General features: G+C 38.4%; 1 protein-coding gene across 1 annotated transcript; it reads left to right on the plus strand.

The window, feature by feature from the left end:
* Positions 1-12,318: 12,318 nt before the first annotated feature.
* LOC127527489 (odorant receptor 131-2-like) lies at positions 12,319-23,240 on the plus strand. The gene is made up of 2 exons (XM_051926471.1): positions 12,319-12,343; positions 22,050-23,240. The coding sequence occupies exon 2, from the start codon at positions 22,059-22,061 to the stop codon at positions 23,013-23,015; it is 957 nt and encodes a 318-aa protein (XP_051782431.1). The 5' UTR covers positions 12,319-12,343; positions 22,050-22,058; the 3' UTR covers positions 23,016-23,240.
* Positions 23,241-25,465: the final 2,225 nt, after the last annotated feature.

Consider the following 25,465-nt stretch of genomic DNA (forward strand, 5'->3'; position numbering starts at 1 on the left):
TTTTCAGTGTATGACCTTAGCTTCTCTCTGCCTGGCCATGTACAGACAAAATTGCATGCCTGATAACGCGATTGGAATAATTCGGAGTGATCATTACAAAAGCACTCACAAAGCTTATTCTAATGCTTCTATTCAATGGCTGATGTTTCTTTCCGAGAAGGAAAAAATAAACATTCAACACGCCCTGAATCACGGTGAAGTAAAGATGGGGCCCTTTTATCTAGACGGTTACGCTGAAGTTCAGGGTGTCCCGACGGCCTTTGAGTTTGCCGGATGCTTTTATCACGGTTGCCCAGAATGCTACGAGGTGCAAGTTAAACATCCTCTCATGGGGGCGCCTTTTGCCGATTTGTTTAAAACGTTTGACGACAAGCTGAAGGAATTGCGTGAAAAATTTAAACTGACGGTTAGAGTGCTCTGGGAACATCAATGGGAAAGCATGAAAAAAGAGGACTCGGAGCTTCAGGATTTCTTAAAACGCTTTGAGTTTCCTGAACCTATCAATCCCCATGATGCCCTGTATGGAGGGCGCACCAATGCTATTGAGACTCGACAGGAGGATTTTTTTGTTTTTGTTCTTTATTTCGCCTTATACAATTTCTTGTATTAGGAATTTGTTAGTTTTTGCATAGAATTAGAGTGCAGGGACAGCCATTGTACAGTGCCCTGGAGCAATTACAGGTTAAGGATCTTGCTCAAGGGCCCAGCAGAGTAGGATCTCTTTTTGGCAGTGACAGGGATTGGAACCTGCAACCTTCTGGATACCAGCACAGATCCTTAGTCTCAGAGCCACCACTCCACCCTGTGCATATATATACAGTACTGTGCAAACATTTTAGGCAGGTGTGAAAAAATGCTGTAAACAAAGAATGCTTTCAGAAATATAAATAATGATTGTTTATTGTTATCAATTTACAAAATGCAAAGTGAGCGAACAAAAGAAAAATCTCTCCCAGACAAAGATTTCAAAGCAGACTGGGGTTTCAAGATGTGCTGTACAAGCTCTTTTGAAGAAGCACAAAGAAACGGGCAACACTGAGGATTGTAGATGCAGTGGTCGGCCAAGGAAACTTAGTGCAGACAGATGAAAGACACATCAAGCTTATTACCCTTCGAAATCGGAAGAAGTCCAGCAGTGCCATCAGCTCAGAACTGGCAGAAACCAGTGGGACCCAGGTACGCCCATCTACTGTCTGGAGAAGTCTGGCCAGAAGTGGTCTTCATGGAAGAGTTGCAGGCAAAAAGCCATACCTCCGACGTGGAAACAAGGCCAAGTATGCATGAAAACATAGGAACTGGTGTGCAGAAAAATGGCAGCAGGTGCTCTGGACTGAGTCGTCAAAATTTGAAATATTAAGGGCCTTGCTCAAGGGCCCAGCAAAGTAGGATCTCTTTTTGGCAGTGATGGGGATTTGAACCGGCAACCTTCAGGATACCAGCGCAGATCCTTAGCCTCAGAGCCACCACTCCGCCACTCATAATGTTAACAAAGTAATAAATATACTTTAAAGACAATATTAGCATTTGCTCACGAAATACAGTAAATCTGAGTAATGTGTAATAGTATCGCCTAATTACTTACTGTACATAAATAAATTAATGTTAAAACAAGATTTTTAATAAATAAACAGTTTTGAGGAAATTGAATCAAAGAGTCTGGCATAAGTGATGTACTGGGTGAGGGCCAGCTATTGTTTGTTGTGTTCATCAGGCCTTTAAGCATCCTCATTCCTTGGTCTGAATTACTGTATAGCCCAGGGGTCGGCAACCCGCGGCTCTTCAGCCTCCTTGTAATGGCTCCTTTTGGCCTTGACAAAAAAAAAAAAAAAACATGAAAATGAATAACGGCAATTTCTTAATTTAATTTGTATATAATATATGTAATATATATAATGTTTATTTACTACTACTACTGTTATACACTTTAACATCTAATTTTTATTTTTATTTATAATTTGTCAACTAAAATATGCGTCACATCTACGTCTATAGCCCTCGCCTTTACCTGCAGGTGGCTTCTGGAGTGTGCGACCCCTGCACTAACCATGAATAAATCCCAAAAATGAAAAATCCCAGAAGAGAACAGAGAGTTTAATTCTGCGTGGACAGAAGCATTTGCCTTCACCGCCAACGACGCTGGCTTACCGGTGTGCTTAATATGTGGCGATAAATTATCGAACAACAAAAAATGTAACGTTGAAAGACATTTTCGAAACAAGCACTCAGCATTCACTGAAAAATACCCAAGTGAAGATGAGCGAAAGAGAGCAATTTCGGAACTGCAACGGAAAGCTGAACAGAGCAAACATACTTTCAAAAAGTGGATCACTTCTCCACAATCAACTACAGCTGCTAGTTTTGTGGCAGCTCAAGAGATCGTAAGGAGGGGTAAGCCGTTCACAGACGGAGAATACATGAAAGAATCGTTCATAAAAATATCAGAGCATCTATTCTCTGACTTTGAATGTTTTGGTGTTTGAGCGCATGATGACAGTGTTTGCCAGAGATGTACAGAAAGGTACACTCTCTCACTTCCCCTCCCTGAGAGAGTTCAAAGCAGTGAACATTCACATAAATTGTGTTTATTTCCACCGTACAATTATTGCAATGCAAGCTGCATTTAGAGAAAGATTCAGTGAGTTCAGAAAGAAAAAAAAACACTCTCTCCTTCCCTGGACATTGACCCATCCCTGCTGAACACATCCGCATTCACAGGAGTAAGTAAGCCCGATCTAGAAATTGAACTGGCCGCATAGTGGATAAAGATTTATGGGTGTCCAAGTTCAAATGCCTGACAGCGGATCTTGAAGAAGTCGCCCGTCAGAAGGCTACTCTCGCTAAAGAGCACAAATGGACTGATATTGAAAACCTCCCCAAACCCGACAAACTTGTTTTCAATACATGGAGTGCCATTCCCGAAACATATATGAACATGAAAAAATATGCATTTGGAGTCCTGTCCATCTTTGGCTCAATATGTGAGCAAGTTTTCTCAAGAATGAACTTCATAAAGTCCAAATATCTCTCCCACCTCACACATGAGCCTGCAGTCCTGTGTGAAGGTCAAAGTCACATCGTATAGCCCCGACATAGAACAACAACAACATTTATTTATATAGCACATTTTCATACAAAAAGTAGCTCAAAGTGCTAGAGATGATCTGCAGCGAACTTCAGAAACAGAAGTCACATTAAACAGGTGAGAACAATAGCATTTAATAGGCTAATATTTAAAAAAAAAAAAAAAAACACATTTATTTCAGACCCGGAGCTGATGTAGGTTTTTTTGTATGTTCAGGTGCTTCAGTTGATTGCTGGCTGAGAGGGAAACCTGAAGAGGATGAGAGCACACTGAAATGGAATTTTATGTTTACTTTTTTAAAGCTGCTAAGCTACAGCTAAATTTTTTATTTATATTAAAGTGGGCTAGTTTTTATTTTAATTTTATACAGGTATAGGAGGACTCAAATAGGCCTGCAGAGTTCAGTTACATTTATTTCAAAGTAGGCCTACACATGCACACTGCACTTCTGTTTGTTGTATTCCGTGGTTGTAACATGTAAAATCTAAAAAAAGATTAAAACTTTTAAAAGTTTATAAGCTGTGTTATGTTTTGCAGCTCCAGACTATTTTTCTTTGGAGGAAGAGGGAGCAAAATGGCTCTTTTGATAGTGAAGGTTGCAGACCCCTGGTATAGCCTATGTTATTTTAAGTAGTAAAGCTGAGTGCTGCTCATAATAGCTACATCTTAATCTTTGAAAACATACTGTATTTTTAATTCCAGACATGATAATCAAAGACTACAATAAAGCCTATATTAAAATAACTTTGGTTTAAATGACAGGCAAAACTGTCTGCTAGTGAAAGAATTTGTAAAGTCGAACAAAGTCAATGAACTGATCTTTCATATTTAACCAAGAGCCTTTCATCATCCGGTGTCCTGGTCTTCATTTACTTACCTGATCTGAAGTTCACTAGTTCTGCCTGTCTCTGCACTGGCCTTTTTTCCTGATAGTTCAGTTTTTCTCCCAGATCCCAAAAGCCATTTAAGTTAGGTTGATTAGTGATTCTACAGGGCCCTCCTCATGGATGTGTTTGTGAGTGAGTCTGTAATGGGCTGACACCCCTTTTAGTAGACCTTGCCTTGTATTCAGTTCATCTTGGATACACTCTGACCCCATGCAACCATTAATTGTAACGATATGATTTGAGAATATTATTCTATGTTTTATCATTTGTCACATTTCCTTAAGATATTGATAAACAAGACCAGTAAAAGAAAATAGAAATGGATATTTTAGCAAAAGGTTTAATTAAGTAAAGATGAAACTGACTTTGGTGTAGATATAAACTGAATAATAACGAATCCTTGGCATCTAAAATAATATCTGCATTCCCATTTGACTCAGTTCTTCCTTTATATTATTTGCTTTAAAAATAATCTATTACTTTATTTTTCCTTCCAAATTAGCATCAGTGGTCTCAAGAGTAATGTTGCTAACAGCCAAAGACAGACTTCATTAAAGCTCATAAATTGTTTAATTATTGTTTTTTTTTTCTGTTCAGTAGTGTATAAATGTGTTAAAACAGTTTTATCACTCTCAAGGGCAAAGACTTTAAAGGAATGTTAAAAGAAATGTTATTTTAATATTGGCTTGATAGAATGTAAGCTTTAAAAATAAATTCTGCATTTAGGTGAATATTCTAGAATTGTAAAACTCAGGTTAGCTGCCAGATGGCATGTTAGCATAGTGGACTCCAGGAGACCAGCTTCACATCTGCATTTTTTGTTCTCACCATATATGCGCGGGTTATTCTCCTGGTAGTTTTAGTTCCTCCTACAGTCCAAAGACATGCTTGTAATGGAAACGGGAATGGAAAATCTAACTTTGTCTAAAATGAGTTAAGACGTGTGTATTTGAGACGGGTTCCCCTCCTGCCACAGTATGATGTTTCCAGAGTAGTCTTCTTCTCCTCACCACAATGATACAGGAAAGGCAGGTCCAAAAAGGTTGCCTAACTGGAATGGTTCTCTCAAGGATTTGCAAAATGCGCGATCTTCATGTGTCATTTTCTTTTAGAAGAAATATCAGCTGTTGTCTAAGAGATTTACAGTTCTTAACTAAAAACATGTAAAAATTGTTCACACTCTTAAGTATCCAGTATTATATCTCTATATACAGTATGTAAAATCCAAAGTCTGTCTGTCTATCTGTATGTCTGTCCTCTTTTCACGAGAAGAACTACTTGATGGATTTAGATTGTTTTTTTTTCTATAATTTGCTTGAACATTTTACGACTTCTGTCAGAATGCTAAGTATCATAGTTCACTTGCGGGAGCAATTTATTCGTGCTAATCTGAGACAGAGGCGGAGGGCTGAGGCGGAGGGCGAAGTGTGGTGCCAGGAGTGGCAGGGCCCTCCTCACTCACGCATCAGCCTCTGTTTGAATTGGTCTACCTCTGGCCACATTTTGGAGTGTACCTTGCCTCTGCTTAGCTAGCGATACCTGTTTGTTTATTGGTTTTTAAAGTTTGACCTGTTTCACTACTACATGGGCAGAGCTGCAGGGGACAGCTAGTTCTTTATATAGAAAAAGCCTATTTAGCTGCTACTTGTCAATGCAGATTGTGTTTATATTCTACAACAAGAACATTTATTAATATAGCACATTTTCATACAAATGATGGAGCTCAAAGTGCTTTACAAGATGAATAAAGAAAGGAAAATAAAAAAACATAAAAATAAATTAGGTAATACTAATTAACATAGAATAAAAGTAAGATTCGATGGCCAGGGAGGACAGAAAAAAAAAAAAAACTCCAGGCAACTGGGAAAAAGTAAAAAAAATCTGCAGGGGTTCCAGGCCACGAGACCACCCAGCTCCCATTAGGCATTCTACCTAAACATTTATGAACAAGTTATAGATAAGTGTTGTTTACAGGGAAAGCATCATGCATTCATATTCTGAAATCCAAATGTGATCATTGCAAGATAGATCAAAAAGTGCAAAAGGAAAGCTATTAGGCCATATTGTAGGTATGGCAGCCATTTTATGTTTTGATGTTTATAGTTTAATAAAGGATGTATAATTAGTATTCACCCTGTTATCTTTAATATGATAATTGCTGAGTAAAGTTGGAAATATGACGCATAGACTTTCTGTGTTAACAGACTGCCACACACTATGAATGCTAAGGTGAAGAAATTATTTTTTTTCTCTTCTACTATTAGTTAAATTCTATTCAGAGGAATACAGTGTGGGAAATCCAGTATATTGTTATGTAATCATTTTTACTTTAACAGTATATGTTGTTTCTCCTTTATTTACAGACTGAAATCATGGACTTCAATACTTCCCAGAAAAATACAAGTAAGGTATTAATACTGTCTCAATCAACCATTGTGTCTAATTCTAAGGTGGCAGTCGCACAGGTATTACCTTGCATCTTCCTTTTTATAAACTGTATCATGCTTTTCTGATTTTAAAGTAAAGATTCCTTACAACAGAATAGTCAATATATTTTGTTTGCTAACATGTTGCTTGTAGACACTGTGATGCTGTTAATGGTGGACCTGAGAATATGGATGTTGTAGTTGGGGGAAAATGGGTATTGATTACCCAAGTTTGTTTTTGAAAGGAAGGGGCTCAGAGAGACTGCTTATGTATAGGGCCCAGAGTTCTGTGCTACACCCCGTGCCTCAATGATGCTGGATTGCAAACTTGTATTGCTGCTGCAGTCCTAGAAACCAGTGGGTATTCATATGGAAAAACAGGGTGTACCTCGTCAACAAAGATAACTCCTGCCCCAACGGGTAGTGCCATAGCTAAAATATTGCAAATTTAATGGCGACGGCCTCTTGCTTAATCACCACATACCTGGTTGTATTATTAATAAGTAGCCTTTGTCAGAATTCCTCAAATCTCACAGACTTACAACTGTTTATAAGGTATCTATACTAATAAAAGGCAAAGCCCTCACTGACTCACTCACTCACTCACTCACTCACTCACTCACTCACTCACTCACTCACTCACTCACTCATCACTAATTCTCCAACTTCATGTGTAGGTGGAAGGCTGAAATTTGGCAGGCTCATTCCTTACAGCTTACTTACAAAAGTTAGGCAGGTTTCATTTCGAAATTGTACACGTAATGGTCATAACTGGAACCTCTTTTTTGTCCATATACTGTAATGGAGTGCAGCTCGATGGCCGTGGGAGGCGGAGTCGCGTATTGCGTCGTCACGCCTCCTACGTAATCACGCCTCCTACGTAATCACGTGAACTGAAAACAAGGAACAGCCACAAAGAGCGCTGAAGAAAACATTCATTACACAATTGAGAAGGCAGCGAAACAATAAGAAGCGAGCGAGTGACGCATATGTAAACCGTAAGTTTAAATTAAGTTTATAGAAACGCTCCCCCTGCCGTTTGCAATACCATATTCGCGGGGATTTTGAAATATATATATATATATATATATATATATATATATATATATATATATGGAGATATGTATATATATATATATATATGTGTGAATGTATGTATGTATATATAGTATGTATGTCTATATATATATATATATATATATATATATATATATATATATATATATATATATATATATATATATATATATAATGTAGATATGTATATATATATGTATATATATGTAGATATGTTTATATATGTAGATATGTATATATATATGTATATATATGTAGATATGTTTATATATGTAGATATGTATATATATATGTATATATATGTAGATATGTTTATATATGTGTAGATATGTAAATATATATATGTATATATATATATGTGTCTGTGTGTGTGTGTATATATATATATATATATGTGTGTGTGTATGTATGTATGTATGTCTGTATGTGTGTATATATATATGTCTGTGTATATATATATATATGTATGTGTATGTATGTATGTATATGTGTATGTGTGTGTATATGTGTATATGTATGTGTATATATATATTGATATGTGTATATATATATATATGTATATATATGTGTATGTGTATGTGTATCTGTATATATACATATGTGTGTATATATGTGTATATGTAGATATGTGTATATGTATATATATGTATATGTATATATATGTTTATGTGTGTCTGTGTATGTATATATATATATATATATATGACAGCAAAACTCATAACAATGACAACACAATTACATTGACAATCATGTTATGTTATTTTTAAAATGTTTCCTTTTCTTTTTCATAACCTCTTTAACACTCTACTTCTCCGCTGCGAAGCGCGGGTATTTTGCTAGTTATAGTATATAACTTCTCCTCACCTTTCCTTCTACATCTATAACTTCAGGTAATTAGGTGTAGTAAAAGACAAGCAGGAGTTAAGTTACAATTTAAACAATGTATTATTGGTAATATTCATAAATAATAACAATAGGCAAAGTACATTTGAGTATTGGCAACCATACAAACTGATAAATGTTGATGTGTAGTTTCAGGCGGCACACAGACTTGTTAGTTACTTAAAAATGTCTCTAGTTAAGGCATCATTTGTGGTCAGCTTTCTTCAGAACAGGCCGCATGCCTGTCTCAATATGGCTTCCGAGCTGTGCTCTCCATTGTGTTATCCTTTTCAGTTCATGGTGTGATGGTCATCAGTTTGGTAAGAGAGAGAGAGAGTGAGGGAGTGAGCAAATTTGTTGATGTTCTGTCCAACCCCTAGAGATAACAGGATGTCATGGTACTTAAAGGCTTCTGATACAAGCCAGTTCCAAACAGCAATACTTCAGACCAATGGGGGAATAGAACATCTTCACACCTGCCACCCCCCAAAACCATTTGTTGAGCTAAGGTTTGCCAGTTAGGCAGCCCGACTTTCCTATGGGGGTTGACTGAGAGACTTCAGAGAAACATTAGCCAAACTTGTTTAAGGCACTTCCCCCCAACTCTGTCGTAAAATTCAAAGAGACCCATTCCTAAAAGTCAGTGGTAAACATGAATGCTTCTCACTAATGTAACACTAATATTACATTGCTTTGCCTAAATTACAAATAAAGACATACAAAATATTTATCAACTTGTATGCAAAATTTCACATCACAACACTGGTCTATCAGTACAACAGGTTCCAGCTGAGGTACATGAGAGGGTGTTCGGCTCTCAGACCAGTGTCACAGGTGTTGGTTTGGAAGAAAAAAGGTAAAGCAAAGTTAAGAGTGATTAATAGGCCAATATCATCCATCTTTAGGGTCAGATAACACATCAGCAGCACATTTATTCATATCAAAATAGGAGCACTGCACCTCATTGGTGAGAAAGGGGACCATTTTTTGAGCCCATTCATGTCAAATCCAGCACTGCTAGCCGCAGTCCTTTAAAAGATCAACATAAAAGTCTTAACATGGACACATTGGAACCAAGATATGTGACGGACCTTGGCCCCTACCTATGTGCCGTGCTTCAGCATCTGCAAATTAGTTTCATTTTGCATTTACCTGGAGCTGTTCAAAGAGCTGATGTATAACTTTGATTAGGTCTGCCTGATCACCATTTCCTGCCAAGTATGGCACATGTGACCAGTGGGGCAGGTCACAAAAAGTCACCAAAGACTGTTGGGGCACCAACCAGGCAACCCTGTTTAATGTAAACAGAAAAAATGAGGAATACTTGGCAGCACAACAATAAAGTCATTCAGCAATGGCTGAATGAAAGTCTCTGTCAGCAGTAAGACTGAGATCATGTGGGAGCTCTGTCATCTATTAAGTTCAGGTCACGCCATCTTGACTGGATGACTCACTTACTCCAACATTCATCAACATAAACTCTATTTCCGCTTAAAACTAAAATTTGGCAGGATTGTTCATCTAGAACACTAGGTATCCGCTAAGAAAACTTTTAAATATATTAATATTTAGGGTTAAATTCCCCAACAATAGAAACACCAAATACTCCAAAATTTTAAAACACTACTTTGACTGATTTGTGTAAAATTTAGTGACATTAGAAATGAAAAAGGAAACTAGATGACCCATGTTTTTCTATTGGTCTACATTGTTTGTCAATATTTATAAATATCATGCTAATACACATACTCTGCACTGCTCTGAGACAAAGCTTTATGCAAATGAATGACACAGCAGGAGCAATCAATTGGCTGCATGAACAGTACCACTAACCAATAGTGTGGACAGATGAGACAGTGTCCTGGACAGAAAAAAAGAGATATTGGCATGTGAAGTGAGGTATGCAAAGGAATAAGAAATTTTGGCAAAGCTCAAGGAAGATACAAAGCTCACTGGTTAGCAGGTACACTACAAAGTTCCATTGAGCATGCCAGGTGCTGTGGCCGTGAGTGCAGGTGCTGCTTCACCAGAAGTACAAAGGGATTGAGAGAGAAGTAGAGGAGGAAGTGGTGTTCTTGTGTCCAAAACAAGCCAGACCAATGCCATCAGTTTAAACTTAACAGGTCCTCCATGAGCTACTCAATTGTAATTTAACATTCTCATCTACAGACTTTGAAAGGGGATCCCCACCCTCTACCCTGCTCTCCAAAATCCTTTACTTATACTTTCTCATTTGTAGTCTTTAAAGGGGAGGTAGGCACATACAACTGAAGATAAACACAAAAAAGAAATACTTGATTGAACAATATAAACAAGTGAAAATTAAAATATACAATTAATATTAATACATACTCAAATTACACATTATTCCTATTAAGTACCCATTTCAATTGAACAGAATATATTTTCCTGTAAAATTGGGATTTGCAATGACCATCAACAACAGCTAAGTCACTAAGAGAAGCAGGAATGGATCTATGGCCGTTATGTTTACTGATTGCTGATCCGGCTCACCCAGAGCATCACCTGTTCCAAAGACTTCTTTCTGAGAAAGCTAAAACAACATGTCACATAAATAGTTTTTTTCCACGTGCAGTTTACCTTACTAATCAGGTCTGAGCTTATACTCACTATCTGTGTATACCTGCACTGGATACCTACCTGGAAAGTCCCAGTAGGAGTGTAGCTCTTGAAGTGACTCTTGGCCTTTGCTAAGGTATTCTGAAGTGTAGTACCCTCAGAGGAAGTGACCCAGGGGCAGTAACAGGCCTTTGGCCCTTGCTAAGTTATTCTGCAGTTGCATTGTATTCGACCTGTATCTCAGCAGGAACAGTGACAGGCCTTTGGCTAATGTTGTGTTTGAGACAGGAGTAATACGTTAATGTCAGACAGGCAATTTTTTCAGGGTGTACATGTAATCAAGGCTACTAATTTAGGCATTTCCAGTATTATCTTGTCCACCAATATAAAAAGAACCTTAGTGGTTAAAGTACCTTACCTGTTCACTTTTACATAGGAAAAAAATGTTCTTTGTTTCACTTTTGCTTCTATGCAGTTTATGATCAAGTTCTGATTGTCTCATCCTTCAAGTTTAAGCACCGTTAAACAGTTAAAAATTTAATTCTTTGGTTTAAATGACAGGCAAAATCTGCTAGTGTAAGAATTTGAAAGTTGAAGAATGCCACAGAACTGATGTTACACATTTAATCAAGAGTCTGTTTTTATCACAGGTGGCATTTTAGCACAATAGTTACTACCAGTACATTATGGATCCAGTGTCCCGGTCTTCATTTGCCTATGTGAAGTTCACTGGTTCATCTGCACTGGCTTTTTCCTGATAGTTTATTTTTTCTCCCAGATCCCCCATGCCATTCATGTTACAGTAGGTTGATTTGTGATTGTAAAGTGCCTTCATGGGTGTGTTTGTGAATGAGTTCTGTGATGGACTGGCAACTCTTTCAGTAGATCTTGCCTTGTACTCAGTGCACCCTGGACAGACTCTGACCCCATGTAACCATGAATTGTAATGGTCTGATTTGAGAATATTATTCTATGTTGTTTTATCATTTATCACAATTAATTTATTGTCTAATGACACTAGTAAAAGCAAATATAATTAGATATTATAGCTCAAGGTTTAATTAAAAAAGAGAAAGCAGACTTTGGTACAGACATACTGTAAATGGCATATTCATGAACCTTGGCATCTAAAATAATATCTGCATTCCCATAAGATTCTTGTTGTGAATAAGTTCTTCCATTATAAACCTCTTATATTATCTGCTTAAAAAATATCTGACTTATACTTTATTTGTCCAAATTAGCACAGATTATCTCAAGAGTAATGTTGCTAACAACCAAAGAAAGACTTAATTAAAGCTCATAAATGATTTAATTATTGTTTTCACTGTTCAGTAATGTATAAATATTTTGGAACAGTTTTCTATCACTATTACGCATTTCCAAGAAGTAAGCTGAAGACTGAAAAGGTGGTACTTTTGCATTGTAGAAATGTTATTATTAATTCCAGCTTGATATTATGTAAGCTTTTAAATGAATTCTGAATTTAGGTGAACATTGTAGAAATGTTAAGGCTCAGGTTAGCTGCCAGTTGGCATAGTGAATAGGACTGCTATTCCAGAACTCCAGCTGACCAGCTCTAAGTCTGCATTTTTAATTTCTCACCGTATCTGCTCAGGTTTTTCTCCTGGTGGATTTTTTGTCCTCTCATATACCAAAGACATGCTTGTTATGTAAACTGGAAACTCTAAACTGGCCTGACTTGAGGATGTGTGTGTTTGAGTGTGCCTTATCATACACTGGTTTCCCATCCTGCCGGGGGCCTGATGCTCCCAGGGTTGTCTCCATCTTCTCACCACAATGACATGGTAAAGTCGGTCCTTAAAGGTTGGTTAGCAGAAATGGATCTCTCAAAGATTTGCACAGTGCAGGATCTTTACGTGTCATTTTCCATTAGATGAAATATTAGCTACTGTTTAAGAGATTGTAAAGATTGTATACACTCATACGTATACATGGCAATATATTATTTATATAGAGAAAAGTGCTAATGGGTAAGTAATGGTATATTTTCTTCTCCCCTTGTTATGTGTTTTCCTTTTCAGAAGTATACAATGTGGAAAATACAGGATATTTTCCTTTTATGAATTTACAAAATATGTTTAGATGTGTTTTTTCTCCTTAATTTACAGCATCAAATCATGGAGAGGAACACATCCCAGACAAATACAAGTAAGGTGTTAATACTGTCTCAGTCAACCATGGTGGCTAATTCTAAGATGGCAGTCGCACAGGTATTAGTCTGCATCTTCCTTTATATAAACTGCATTATGCTTTTCTCATTCTTCATTAAAGATTCCTTTCGACAGGATAGTCGCTATATTTTGTTTGCTCACATGTTGCTTGTGGACACTATCGTGCTGTTAATGGTGGACCTGGGAGTACTAATGTCCTATTTCTACCTCCTGCTGCCTGCTGGTTTGTGCATCCTAATCTGCACCTTCATGGAAGTCCTTACTACCTACATTCCATTGACTTTGACTGCCATGTGCCTGGAACGTTATATTGCTATCTGCATACCACTGAGACATGCTGAGATCTCCACAATCCAACGAACTATGCTTGGTATTATGCTTATTTGGATTTTGGGATTCATCTTCAGTAGTACTGACTTATTTATTATAATTGTAACACAGCCAAATAGTTTTTACTTTGTAGATTATATCTGTAGTTATGAAATGATGCTTCTGTACATTTGGCAGGCTGACTTGAGGTCAGTCTCACGTCTGCTCCTTTTTCTAGCAATATTCATTTTTATACTATTCACCTATGTAAAAATCATGTATGTAGCAAAAGCTGCCTCTGCTGAGAAAACTTCTGCCTTCAAAGCGCGCAATACAGTTATTCTTCATGCTGTTCAACTTCTGTTGTCTTTAACTGTATTGATTTGCCCTTTCGTTGAAACAGCCATTATGCAAGTAGATTTTCAGGTTTTCTTAAATGTACGCTATTTTAATTTTATTATCTTTACTTTGTTCCCTCGATGTCTAAGTTCACTTATTTATGGTGTCAGAGATGATAAATTCAACATGGTGTTTCAACATTATCTCATATGTGGATTGAGTAAAAAGGTATCTTCCTCCATATTAAGTGGATAAGGAAAACAGGGGAAAGGTGTTTCCTTTACACAGAATGTCAGTATATATTTACTTAATAGTAAAAGACTCAGCCTGAACATCTTTGCTGCCACAGAAGTAATATCTCCAGTTGGCGATGTAGCTGAGGGTTCATAAAACTCTCAGATTAATTTTGTACCAGAAGCCTGCAAATAACAAATGATAAATGACAATCCAAGTTTATCAAATAAAATTCTACTACATCATTTATAGAGTTAATAAGTTATTTTTGTGATGACCTTTAAAAATGAACACAACTTTAGTCTGTCTTTCTATTTTTCTGCTTCAATTTAATGTACAGACTTGAGTAAGGCATGTGGTGGATGAGCCAAAGACTTTGTATAATTGAAGTAAACCTATATACTTTTGCATTTTGTGGCTTTTTATGTCAGGAGCTTGTTTGTAACATTTCTGTATCACTTGCATTTTTAAAAAATGAATGCGAAAGAATTAAAAAAACATTTATAGATTACACCGAATAACATGGGCAGTGAAACACTTTGTTCTTGACAACTTGTTAACGTGTTAAGAGCTGCAGTTCCAATCACACTTTTGATTGATCAAACAAGCTTATTTAGCTGCTTTTTTCTTAGTTCGTGTCTAAGTAATCCCATACAGTTTCAGTCATGTTGAGGTTGGGGCTCTGAGATGGCCAATCTAACACTGTTACTGCTCCATCTGCGGACTGCCACTCCAAGACAGTCTTAATTGTGTTTGCAGTTGTTATGCTGAATGATAAAATATTTATTACTAAGTCATTTTCCCAAACATAGGACTTGATGAATCAATAGCTGTTTCTGTTTTGCAGCAGTCATTATTCCATAAACTTTGACCAGATCCCTGGGACAGTTGAGCTAAAATGCTCTCCCTGACCATGGCAGAACTGCATTCACATTATACTTCAGATAGGCATCAATGTACGTCTCACCAGCTCTTCTTCTGACATACTGGCATCTTTTATAAATGTAAAATTAGAACTCATCACTACATAACACTTTCTGCCGCTGATTATTGCTTCATGCTTTTGTGGTCTTTCATGTGCAAAAATATCTTTGTCTTGTCTTTATGTAAGAAAGGTTTTGTAGCTACAACATACCCTATAAGACTATTTCATTTCAGATTTCTTTACCCGATCAAAATATGTTCTTTGGGGTAAGATGAATCCTCTGGATGGTGAACATGCTATTCACTAAATTTCCCTCTGCCCCTAAGGAGTGTGATTTGTATGCAATGTTCATCAGCCGAAGACAGATTTTTGGATTTTCATTATATTTTCTGTATTCAGTTTACCTAGATTCTTCCAGTTTCCTAAGGACAATTTTAACATTAAAGCTCAAAAATCCAATGTGGTGTGTAGTAACAGACAAGTTTCATTTCACTTACTGTTTTGGGTCTCTGACACTAAAATTTGTTTTGCAAGGGACTTCCCATTTACACAAAGCAAAACTCACCAAGTGTTTTTTACTCCTTCAAGCACTGTTGACACTTTCATGTTTGTTCACTTAGTTCTGTAGCTGTGTAACACAAGTAACCTGATGCACACCAGTAAAATCTATTCTGTTCACACCTTGTGTTGACATCACTACAGAGGATGTTTTTTAAAAATGTGACAGGCTGCACGTTTTCTACACAGAGACACATCAAAACCATCATACACAATTATCATGTTTTATCCACAGAAAAAGTTACTAATATTAAGCTGCTAATGTCACCCAAACCCCCTCACCTCCCAGAACCATTATGTAGCAAATCATCCTTTCTTATTTTCAAATTTCATTTCTCTCTATGATGTATTGTCATTACTGCAGTTGCCAAGATGGTCATTATAACTGGCATCAAAATGTCTGATGATGGGAAATAAGTCTGATATTTTTTTTTTTCACTTGGGTTCTTTACTTAAAAAAATAAATGAGAAGCAGACAAGTGTGGAATTAATGCAATGTGGCAGGCGGCAATACGATGGTGCAATACCTCCCCCTGGACTCTAGATGGCCGCCCCCCCTGGGTTGGAGCGGTGCCTCAGTTTCCCGCAGGGCTCCATGGAATTGGAGTTGGGTGCTGCCCTATTGGGTCCCGCAGGCACCGCCAGGGGGTGCTGCAGCTGGGACTCCTGAGCCCGTATGGGCAGCATATTCGCCACACCCAGAAGGACAGCCGAAACTCGGCAATCAACCACCTGGAGTATTTCCGGGTGGACTGTAAAAGGGGCCAGCAGCCACCACTCCGGGAGCCAGAATCCGGAGGAGGAGGACGAGGTTGCCTGGAAGGAGTGGTGGAGGAAGAAAAGAGTGCTTTATTTGTGTGTTTTATTTGGTGTTTGTGCTTGGAACTGTGTACTGCCTGTGGGACACGGGGAAGACGTGCACCCACAGGTGAAGAAAAAATAAATATATTTTTGTTTATTTTACGTGTGCCTCCATGTCCAGTCTGTGTTGGGTTGGGCACCTATATAGCACCTTTCACAGCATGTAATCACTTGCAGACATGAACTAAGTGCCTTTTCTTCTTGTGTCAATAGCACAAATTTTGCTTTAAGTGAAATGCCATTTTGTTCCCTAAATTGTTTTGCAAAGTTAAACAAATTAGATGCACTTTGAATTGTTTCAGTCATCACTAGTTGTGCGTTATTGTTCACTTAGTATAGCCTTCGAGATACAAAACTATGCTTTTTCATCCATAAAAGCATGTTAGCTTTAATCCAAATATATTCCAAGATTCATAGTTACCATGTAACACACTCATACATTTTAAGTTACTCCACTAGCACCTTGGTTTGGCTAATCAATGCTTGTTAATTTCATTCACGAGTGCTGTTGGTTAGCAAACAATCAAATTGTTTGGAGTGCCTCAAAGAGAAGCTATGGAAATTGAACCAGAGGACCTAACACTTTTGCTTAGTGGTATACAGTGCATCCGGAAAGTATTCACAGCGCATCACTTTTTCCACATTTTGTTATGTTACAGCCTTATTCCAAAATGGATTAAATTCATTTTTTTCCTAAGAATTCTACACACAACACACCATAATGACAACGTGAAAAAAGTTTACTTGAGATTTTTGCAAATTTATTAAAAATAAAAAAACTGAGAAATCACATGTACATAAGTATTCACAGCCTTTGCTCAATACTTTGTCAATGCACCTTTGGCAGCAATTACAGCCTCAAGTCTTTTTGAATATGATGCCACAAGCTTGGCACACATATCCTTGGCCAGTTTCGCCCATTCCTCTTTGCAGCACCTCTCAAGCTCCATCAGGTTGGATGGGAAGTGTCGGTGCACAGCCAATTTAAGATCTCTCCAGAGATGTTCAATCGGATTCAAGTCTGGGCTCTGGCTGGGCCACACAAGGACATTCACAGAGTTGTCCTGAAGCCACTCCTTTGATATCTTGGCTGTGTGCTTAGGGTCGTTGTCCTGCTGAAAGACGAACCGTCGCCCCAGTCTGAGGTCAAGAGCGCTCTGGAGCAGGTTTTCATCCAGGATGTCTCTGTACATTGCTGCAGTCATCTTTCCCTTTATCCTGACTAGTCTCCCAGTTCCTGCCACTGAAAAACATCCCCACAGCATGATGCTGCCACCACCATGCTTTACTGTAGGGATGGCATTGGCCTGGTGATGAGCGGTGCCTGTTTTCCTCCAAATATGACGCTTGGCATTCACACCAAAGAGTTCAATCTTTGTCTCATCAGACCAGAGAATTTTCTTTCTCATGGCCTGAGAGTCCTTCAGGTGCTTTTTGGCAAACTCCAGGCAGGCTGCCATGTGCCTTTTACTAAGGAGTGGCTTCCGTCTGGCCACTCTACCATACAGGCCTGATTGGTGGATTGCTGCAGAGATAGTTGTCCTTCTGGAAGGTTCTCCTCTCTCCACAGAGGACCTCTGGAGCTCTGACAGAGTGACCATCGGGTTCTTGGTCACCTCCCTGACTAAGGCCCTTCTCCCCCAATCACTCAGTTTAGATGGCCAGCCAGCTCTAGGAAGAGTCCTGGTGGTTTCAAACTTCTTCCACTTACGGATGATGGAGACCACTGTGCTCATTGCGACCTTCAAAGCAGCAGAAATGTTTCTGTAACCTTCCCAAGATTTGTGCCTCGAGACAATCCTGTCTCGGAGGTCTACAGACAATTCCTTTGACTTCATGTTTGGTTTGTGCTCTGACATGAACTGTCAACTGTGGGACCTTATATAGACAGGTGTGTGCCTTTCCAAATCATGTCCAATCAACTGAATTTACCACAGGTGGACTCCAGTTAAGCTGCAGAAACATCTCAAGGATGATCAGGGGAAACAGGATGCACCTGAGCTCAATTTTGAGCTTCATGGCAAAGGCTGTGAATACTTATGTACATGTGCTTTCTCAATTTTTTTATTTTTAATAAATTTGCAAAAATCTCAAGTAAACTTTTTTACATTGTCATTATGGGGTGTTGTGTGTAGAATTCTGAGGAAAAAGATTAATTTAATCCATTTTGGAATAAGGCTGTAAAATAACAAAATGTGGAAAAAGTGATGCGCTGTGAATACTTTCCGGATGCACTGTATATGTGGAACCATCATAATGTTTTGAACATAAAACTGAAAAAGGTGATAATTTTATAAGTAGTGAAAGATTAGTATCTGTATAGTAAAATATGTGAAATACAAGTTTCTACTATTTGTGGTTTATAGTGAATGTTTCTTGTTTCTCAACCAAGTCAACATATAGGTAAAAAAAACTATAAATGAGCATCACGCTTTCATTCAGTTTCTATTGCTAGAAAACAATACTCAATGAATTTAGAGATTCATTTTTGCCTGGTCAAAAAGTGGCAGGACAAAAGAATGGTGGAAAAATTCTAGCCTGGCAAGATGGGTCTCAAAGATGGTCAGAACGTCTTTCTAGCCCTCAGCACAGATGACAGAAGAAATGGTTGCCACCACAGATGTATCTTTAATGGAGAATTCAAAGGTGACATTTTGTGAGACAGAAGAGACTATACAAATTAGTTATGGGTCATTTGAATCCATTCTTTATTAATAATTAAACATTAGCAGGGTCTGTGCATGTTGGGTGTCCAGAAAAATTGACTTCTGAAATGTTCCACAAGGAATCTAAAGGTATTGTTTTCAGAGTGGAAAAAAATTAAGAAGTGCTTCATAGCAAGAAATGAAACTTTAATAGGCTCATATTTTTTATTTTATGTTCAATTCTGTGTTTATTTTTTTCTGTATTTTTAAAGGTTTTGGAACATCCCAAATTCAGCTAAGTCTCTAAGAGAAGCAGGAATTGATCTATGGCCGTTATGCTTACTGATTGCTGATTCGGCTCACACAGAGCATCACCTGTTCCAAAGACTTCCCACCGAGAAATGTCTTTGTGCAGTGAAAGCTAAAACAACATGTCACGTAAATTGTTTTTTTTCCACTTGCAGTTTATCTTACTAATCAGGTCTGAGCTTATACTCACTATCTGTGTATACCTGCACTGGATACCTACCTGGAAAGTCCCAGTAGGAGTGTAGCTCTTGAAGTGACTCTTGGCCTTTGCTAAGGTATTCTGAAGTGTAGTACTCTCAGAGGAAGTGACCCAGGGGCAGTAACAGGCCTTTGGCCCTTGCTAAGTTATTCTGCAGTTGCATTGTATTCGACCCGTATCTTAGCAGGAACAGTGACAGGCCTTTGGCTAATGTTGTGTTTGAGACAGGAGTAATACGTTAATGTCAGACAGGCAATTTTTTCAGGGTGTACATGTAATCAAGGCTACTAATTTAGGCATTTCCAGTATTATCTTGTCCACCAATATAAAAAGAACCTTAGAGGTTAAAGTACCTTTCCTGTTCACTTTTACATAGGAAAAAATTGTTCTTTGTTTCACTTTTGCTTCTATGCAGTTTATGATCAAGCTCTGATTGTCTCATCCTTCAAGTTTAAGCACCGTTAAACAGTTAAAAATTTAATTCTCGCCCCTTGATCTGAATTATAGCCTGTGTTGCTTTAAGTAATGAAGCTGACTGCCGCTCATAATAGCTGCATCTTGATCTTTGAAAACATATTTTAAATTCCAGATGTGATCACCAAAGACTACACTAAAGCCTATATTCAAACAACTTTGGTTTAAATGACAGGCAAAATCTGCTAGTGCCACAGAACTGATGTTACACATTTAATCAAGAGTCTGTTTTTATCACAAGTGGCATTTTAGCACAATAGTTACTACCAGTATATCATGGATCTGGTGTCCCGGTCTTCATTCCCTTACCTGATTTTTGCCTGTGTGAAGTTCACTGCACTGGCTTTTTCCTGATAGTTTATTTTTTCTCCCAGATCCCCCATGCCATTCATGTTACAGTAGGTTGATTTGTGATTGTAAAGTGCCTTCATGGGTGTGTTTGTGAATGAGTTCTGTGATGGACTGGCACCTCTTTCAGTAGATCTTGCCTTGTACTCAGTGCACCCTGGACAGACTCTGACCCCATGTAACCATGAATTGTAATGGTCTAATTTGAGAATATTATTCTATGTTGTTTTATCATTTATCACATTTCCTTAAGTTATTGTCTAATGAGACTAGTAAAAGCAAATATAATTAGCTATTATAGCTCAAGGTTTAATTAAGAAAGAGGAAGCTGACTTTGGTACAGACATAAATGGCATATTCATGATCCTTGGCATCTAAAATAACATCTGTATTCCCATAAGATTCTTTTTGTGAATACATTCTTCCATTATGAACCTCTTATATTATCTGCTTAAAAAAATATCTGACATACTTTTTTTTCCAAATTAGCACCACTTGTCTCAAGAGTAATGTTGCTAACAACTAAAGAAAGACTTCATTAAATCTCATTAATTATTTAATTATTGTTTTCACTGTTCAGTAATGTATAAATATTTTGGAACAGTTTTCTATCACTATTAGGCATTTCCAAGAAGTAAGCTGAAGACTGAAAAGGTGGCACTTTTACATTGTAGAAATGTTATTATTAATTCCAGCTTGATATTATGTAAGCTTTTAAGTAATTTCTGAATTTAGATGAACATTGTAGAAATGTTAAGGCTCAGGTTAGCTGCCAGTTGGCATAGTGAATAGGACTGCTATTCCAGAACTCCAGCTGACCAGCTCTAAATCTGCATTTTTAATTTCTCACCGTATCTGCTCAGGTTTTTCTCCTGGTGGATTTTTTGTCCTCTCATATACCAAAGACATGCTTGTTACGTAAAATGGAAACTCTAAACTGGCCTGACTTGAGGATGTGTGTGTTTGAGTGTGCCTTATCATACACTGGTTTCCCATCCTGCTGGGGGCCTGATGCTCCCAGGGTTATCTCCATCTTCTCACCACAATGACATGGTAAAGTCGGTCCACAAAGGTTGGTTAGCAGAAATGGATCTCTCAAAGATTTGCACAGTGCAGGATCTTTACGTGTCATTTTCCATTAGATGAAATATTAGCTACTGTTTAAGAGATTGTAAAGATTGTTTACACTCATACGTATACATGGCAATATATTATTTATATAGAGAAAATGCCTACTTCACCATGAATAATTTTCCTGGCTGCTGTAGCACTTATGTTTGTATTTTGTGTGACCATTTTCCTGGATGGTGCATGTCAATACAGATTGAGTTTACTTTCTGAAATTCAAATGTGACCCTTGCAAGGTACATCAACAAGTGCAAAAGGAAAGCTATTAGGCCATATTGTAGGTATGGCAACCATTTTATGTTTGGATGTTTATAGTTGAATTGATGATGTATAATTTGTATTCACTCTGTCATCTTTAATGTGATAATTATTGAATGAAGTATGAAATATGATGCACAGACTTTTTTGTGTTAATAGACTGCTTCACACTCTAAGTGCTAGTGGGTAAGTAATGGTATATTTTCTTCTCCCCTTGTTATGTGTTAAATCCTTTTCAGAAGTATACAATGTGAAAAATACAGGATACTGTTATGTAACCTTTTATGGAGTTACAAAATATATTTAGATGTATTTTTTCTCCTTAATTTACAGCCTCAAATCATGGAGAGGAACACATCCCAGACAAATACAAGTAAGGTGTTAATACTGTCTCAGTCAACCATGGTGGCTAATTCTAAGATGGCAGTCGCACAGGTATTAGTCTGCATCTTCCTTTATATAAACTGCATTATGCTTTTCTCATTCTTCAGTAAAGATTCCTTTCGACAGGATAGTCGCTATATTTTGTTTGCTCACATGTTGCTTGTGGACACTACCATGCTTTTATTGGTGGACATGGGAGTACTAATGTCCTATTTCTACCTCCTGCTGCCTGCTGGTTTGTGCATCCTAATCTGCACCTTCATGGAAGTCCTTACTGCCTACACTCCATTGACTTTGACTGCCATGTGCCTGGAACGTTATATTGCTATCTGCATACCACTGAGACATGCTGAGATCTCCACAATCCAACGAACTATGCTTGGTATTCTGCTTATTTGGATTTTGGGATTCATCTTCAGTACTACTGACTTATTTATTATAATTGTAACACAGCCCAATAGTTTTTACTTTGCAGATTATATCTGTAGTTATGAAATGATGCTTCTGTACATTTGGCAGGCTGACTTGAGGTCAGTCTCACGTCTGCTCCTTTTTCTAGCAATATTCATTTTTATACTATTCACCTATGTAAAAATCATGTATGTAGCAAAAGCTGCCTCTGCTGAGAAAACCTCTGCCTTCAAAGCTCGCAATACAGTTATTCTTCATGCTGTTCAACTTCTGTTGTCTTTAACTGTACTGATTTGCCCTTTCGTCGAAACAGCCATTATGCAAGTAGATTTTCAGGTTTTCTTAAATGTACGCTATTTTAATTTTATTATCTTTACTTTGTTCCCTCGATGTCTAAGTTCACTTATTTATGGAGTCAGAGATGATAAATTCAACATGGTGTTTCAACATTACCTCATATGTGGATTGAGTAAAAAGGTATCTTCCGCCATATTAAGTGGATAAGGAAAACAGGGGAAAGGTGTTTCCTTTACACAGAATGTGAGTACATATGGTTTACCTAATAGTAAAAGACTCAGCCTGAACATCTTTGCTGCAACAGAAGTAATATCTCCAGTTGGTGATGTAGCTGAGGGTTCATAAAACTCAGATTAATTTTGTACCAGAAGCCTGCAAATAACAAATGATAAATGACAATCCAAGTTTATCAGATAAAATTCTACTACATCATTTATAGAGTTAATAATTTATTTTTGTGATGACCTTTAAAACTGAACACAACTTTAGTCTGTCTTTGTATTTTTCTGCTTCAATTTAATGTACAGACTTGAGTAAGGCATGTGGTGGATGAGCCAAAGACTTTGTATAATTGAAGTAAACCTATACACTTTTGCATTTTGTGGATTTTTATGTCAGGAGCTTGTTTGTAACAGTTCCGTATCACTTGCATTTTTTAAAAAATGAATGCGAAAGAATTAAAAAAACATTTATAGATTACACCGAATACCATGGGCAGTGAAACACTTTGTTCTTGACAGCTTGTTAACGTGTTAAGAGCTGCAGTTCCAATCACACGTTTGATTGATCAAACAAGCTTATTTAGCTGCTTTTTTCTTAGTTCGTGTCTAAGTAATCTCGTACAGTTTTCAGTCATGTTGAGGTTGGGGCTCTGAGATGGCCAATCTAACACTGTTACTGTCCTGCGAATCCTCAGGATGTCCCACAGGGCAGCCCAATCAACTGATTTGAACACTTTGGGAAAATCGACAAAGGCTGCAAAGAAACTCTGCAGATATTCACGTTTGTGCTCCATGAGAATCCTCAGTGCCAGGATGATAGTCGATGATAGACTTCTTAGGCGTAAAACCAGACTGTTCCTGTTGCTGGTAGGTGAGCAAGTGATCACGGATTCTATTGAGGATGACCCTAGCAAGGACCTTACCCGACACTGAGAGCAGTGTTATCCCCCTGTAGTTGCTGCAATCCAGGCGATCACCCTTCCCTTTCCAGGTAGGGACGACAAGTCCCGTTTTCCAGTCAGTTGGGATGATGCCAGTCTCCCAAATGGAAGCAAAGATTGCTTGCAATGCTAGGAGGACAGCCTTACCACCACCCCGGATACCGCGGATCCCTGCAGCCTTTCTCCTCCTCAGCTGGTTCACCACCTGTGCAATCTCAGTGAGTTTGGGTGGTTCACAGCTAATTGGAGGATCAGCGTCAAGAACCGTGGACTCAGAGATATCCAACATCCTAGCCTGAGGATCAGCTTTGAACAACTGCTCAAAGTAGCCATCCCAGCGGGTCACAACTGCAGTGTCATCCATAAGGACCGTTCCATCAGCTGCCCTGACTGCGACTCTCTGAGGAACAGATTCAGATGTGCGCAATGCTTCGATTCCTCTGTAAGCAGGACGTGGGTCGCTAGACCACAGATGGTGTGTCACTTGCTCACAGATTTCTCTAACAAATGCCTCTTTATCTGCCCTCAGAGAACTCGCAGTCGTCCTTCTCAGTTCCTGGTACAGAACAGAGTTGACATTGAGCCGTGCGCTGCGACTACTCTCAATGATATCCAGGGTGCCCTGCGAGATGAAACACGTCCTTCTGGGAACACCGGTAACACCAACACAACCCTCAGCAACCTTTAGGGTCTTGTCACGGAAGTTCTCCCACATCACATTAGGATCGGAAGTCGTACCCAAATCTGAAAGTTCCTCACACAAACTGCATGCAAACTTATTAGAAACAACCTGGTCTTGGAGTCTGGCCAAGTCCAGGCTCATTTTCCTAGTAGGTGGTAACCTACTGGACCTAAGCTGGATCCTAAGAGTAGCAACAACAAGGCTGTGGTCAGAATTCACAAACTGGGCACTTCTGTAGACCCTGCAGTTTTGCAAGAGCCTCCAGCATCTGCCCACGAGGATGTGATTGGTCTCCTTCACTGCACCACCAGTATTGGAGTACTAAATCCAACAATGCGGTTCAGGTGCTGGAACCAGGATCTGATCTTTTGCAAAGTCAAGGAACATGGAGCCACTTTCACCATGGTCACCAGACCCATGGGGACTGAGACAATCCTCATAGCCAGCCCTGTCAGTGCCAGTGGCTGCATTGAAGTCACCCATGACCAGAGGATGTCACCTCGTGGGCACCTATCAACCACAGAGCGAAGCTGCGAATAAAATGTCTCCCTCACTGAGACATCACTCACCGCGGTTGGAGCATACACTGAGACAACAGACAAGGCACACAGAGAGTGCCGTAATCTGAGTCTCATAATACGCTTGTTGAAAGGAGTGATATCGGACACCATCGGAAGAAGCCAATCCGCTACAGCAACAGCTACTCCCTGAGTATGACAGCCATCAGACTGACCAGACCAATAAAAGGTGTATCCACCTACAGAGATCTGGCCAGTCCCTGGTCTGCGCACCTGAGAGAGTGCCGCCACTGAA

The sequence above is a fragment of the Erpetoichthys calabaricus genome, chromosome 4 (genome assembly GCF_900747795.2).
Source record: "Erpetoichthys calabaricus chromosome 4, fErpCal1.3, whole genome shotgun sequence".
NCBI classification, from domain to species: Eukaryota; Metazoa; Chordata; class Cladistia; order Polypteriformes; family Polypteridae; genus Erpetoichthys; species Erpetoichthys calabaricus.

Excerpts from the sequence above, each read along its gene's own strand:
- LOC127527489 (XM_051926471.1), top strand. The coding sequence starts at position 22,059 with ATGGAGAGGAACACATCCCAGACAAATACAAGTAAGGTGTTAATACTG.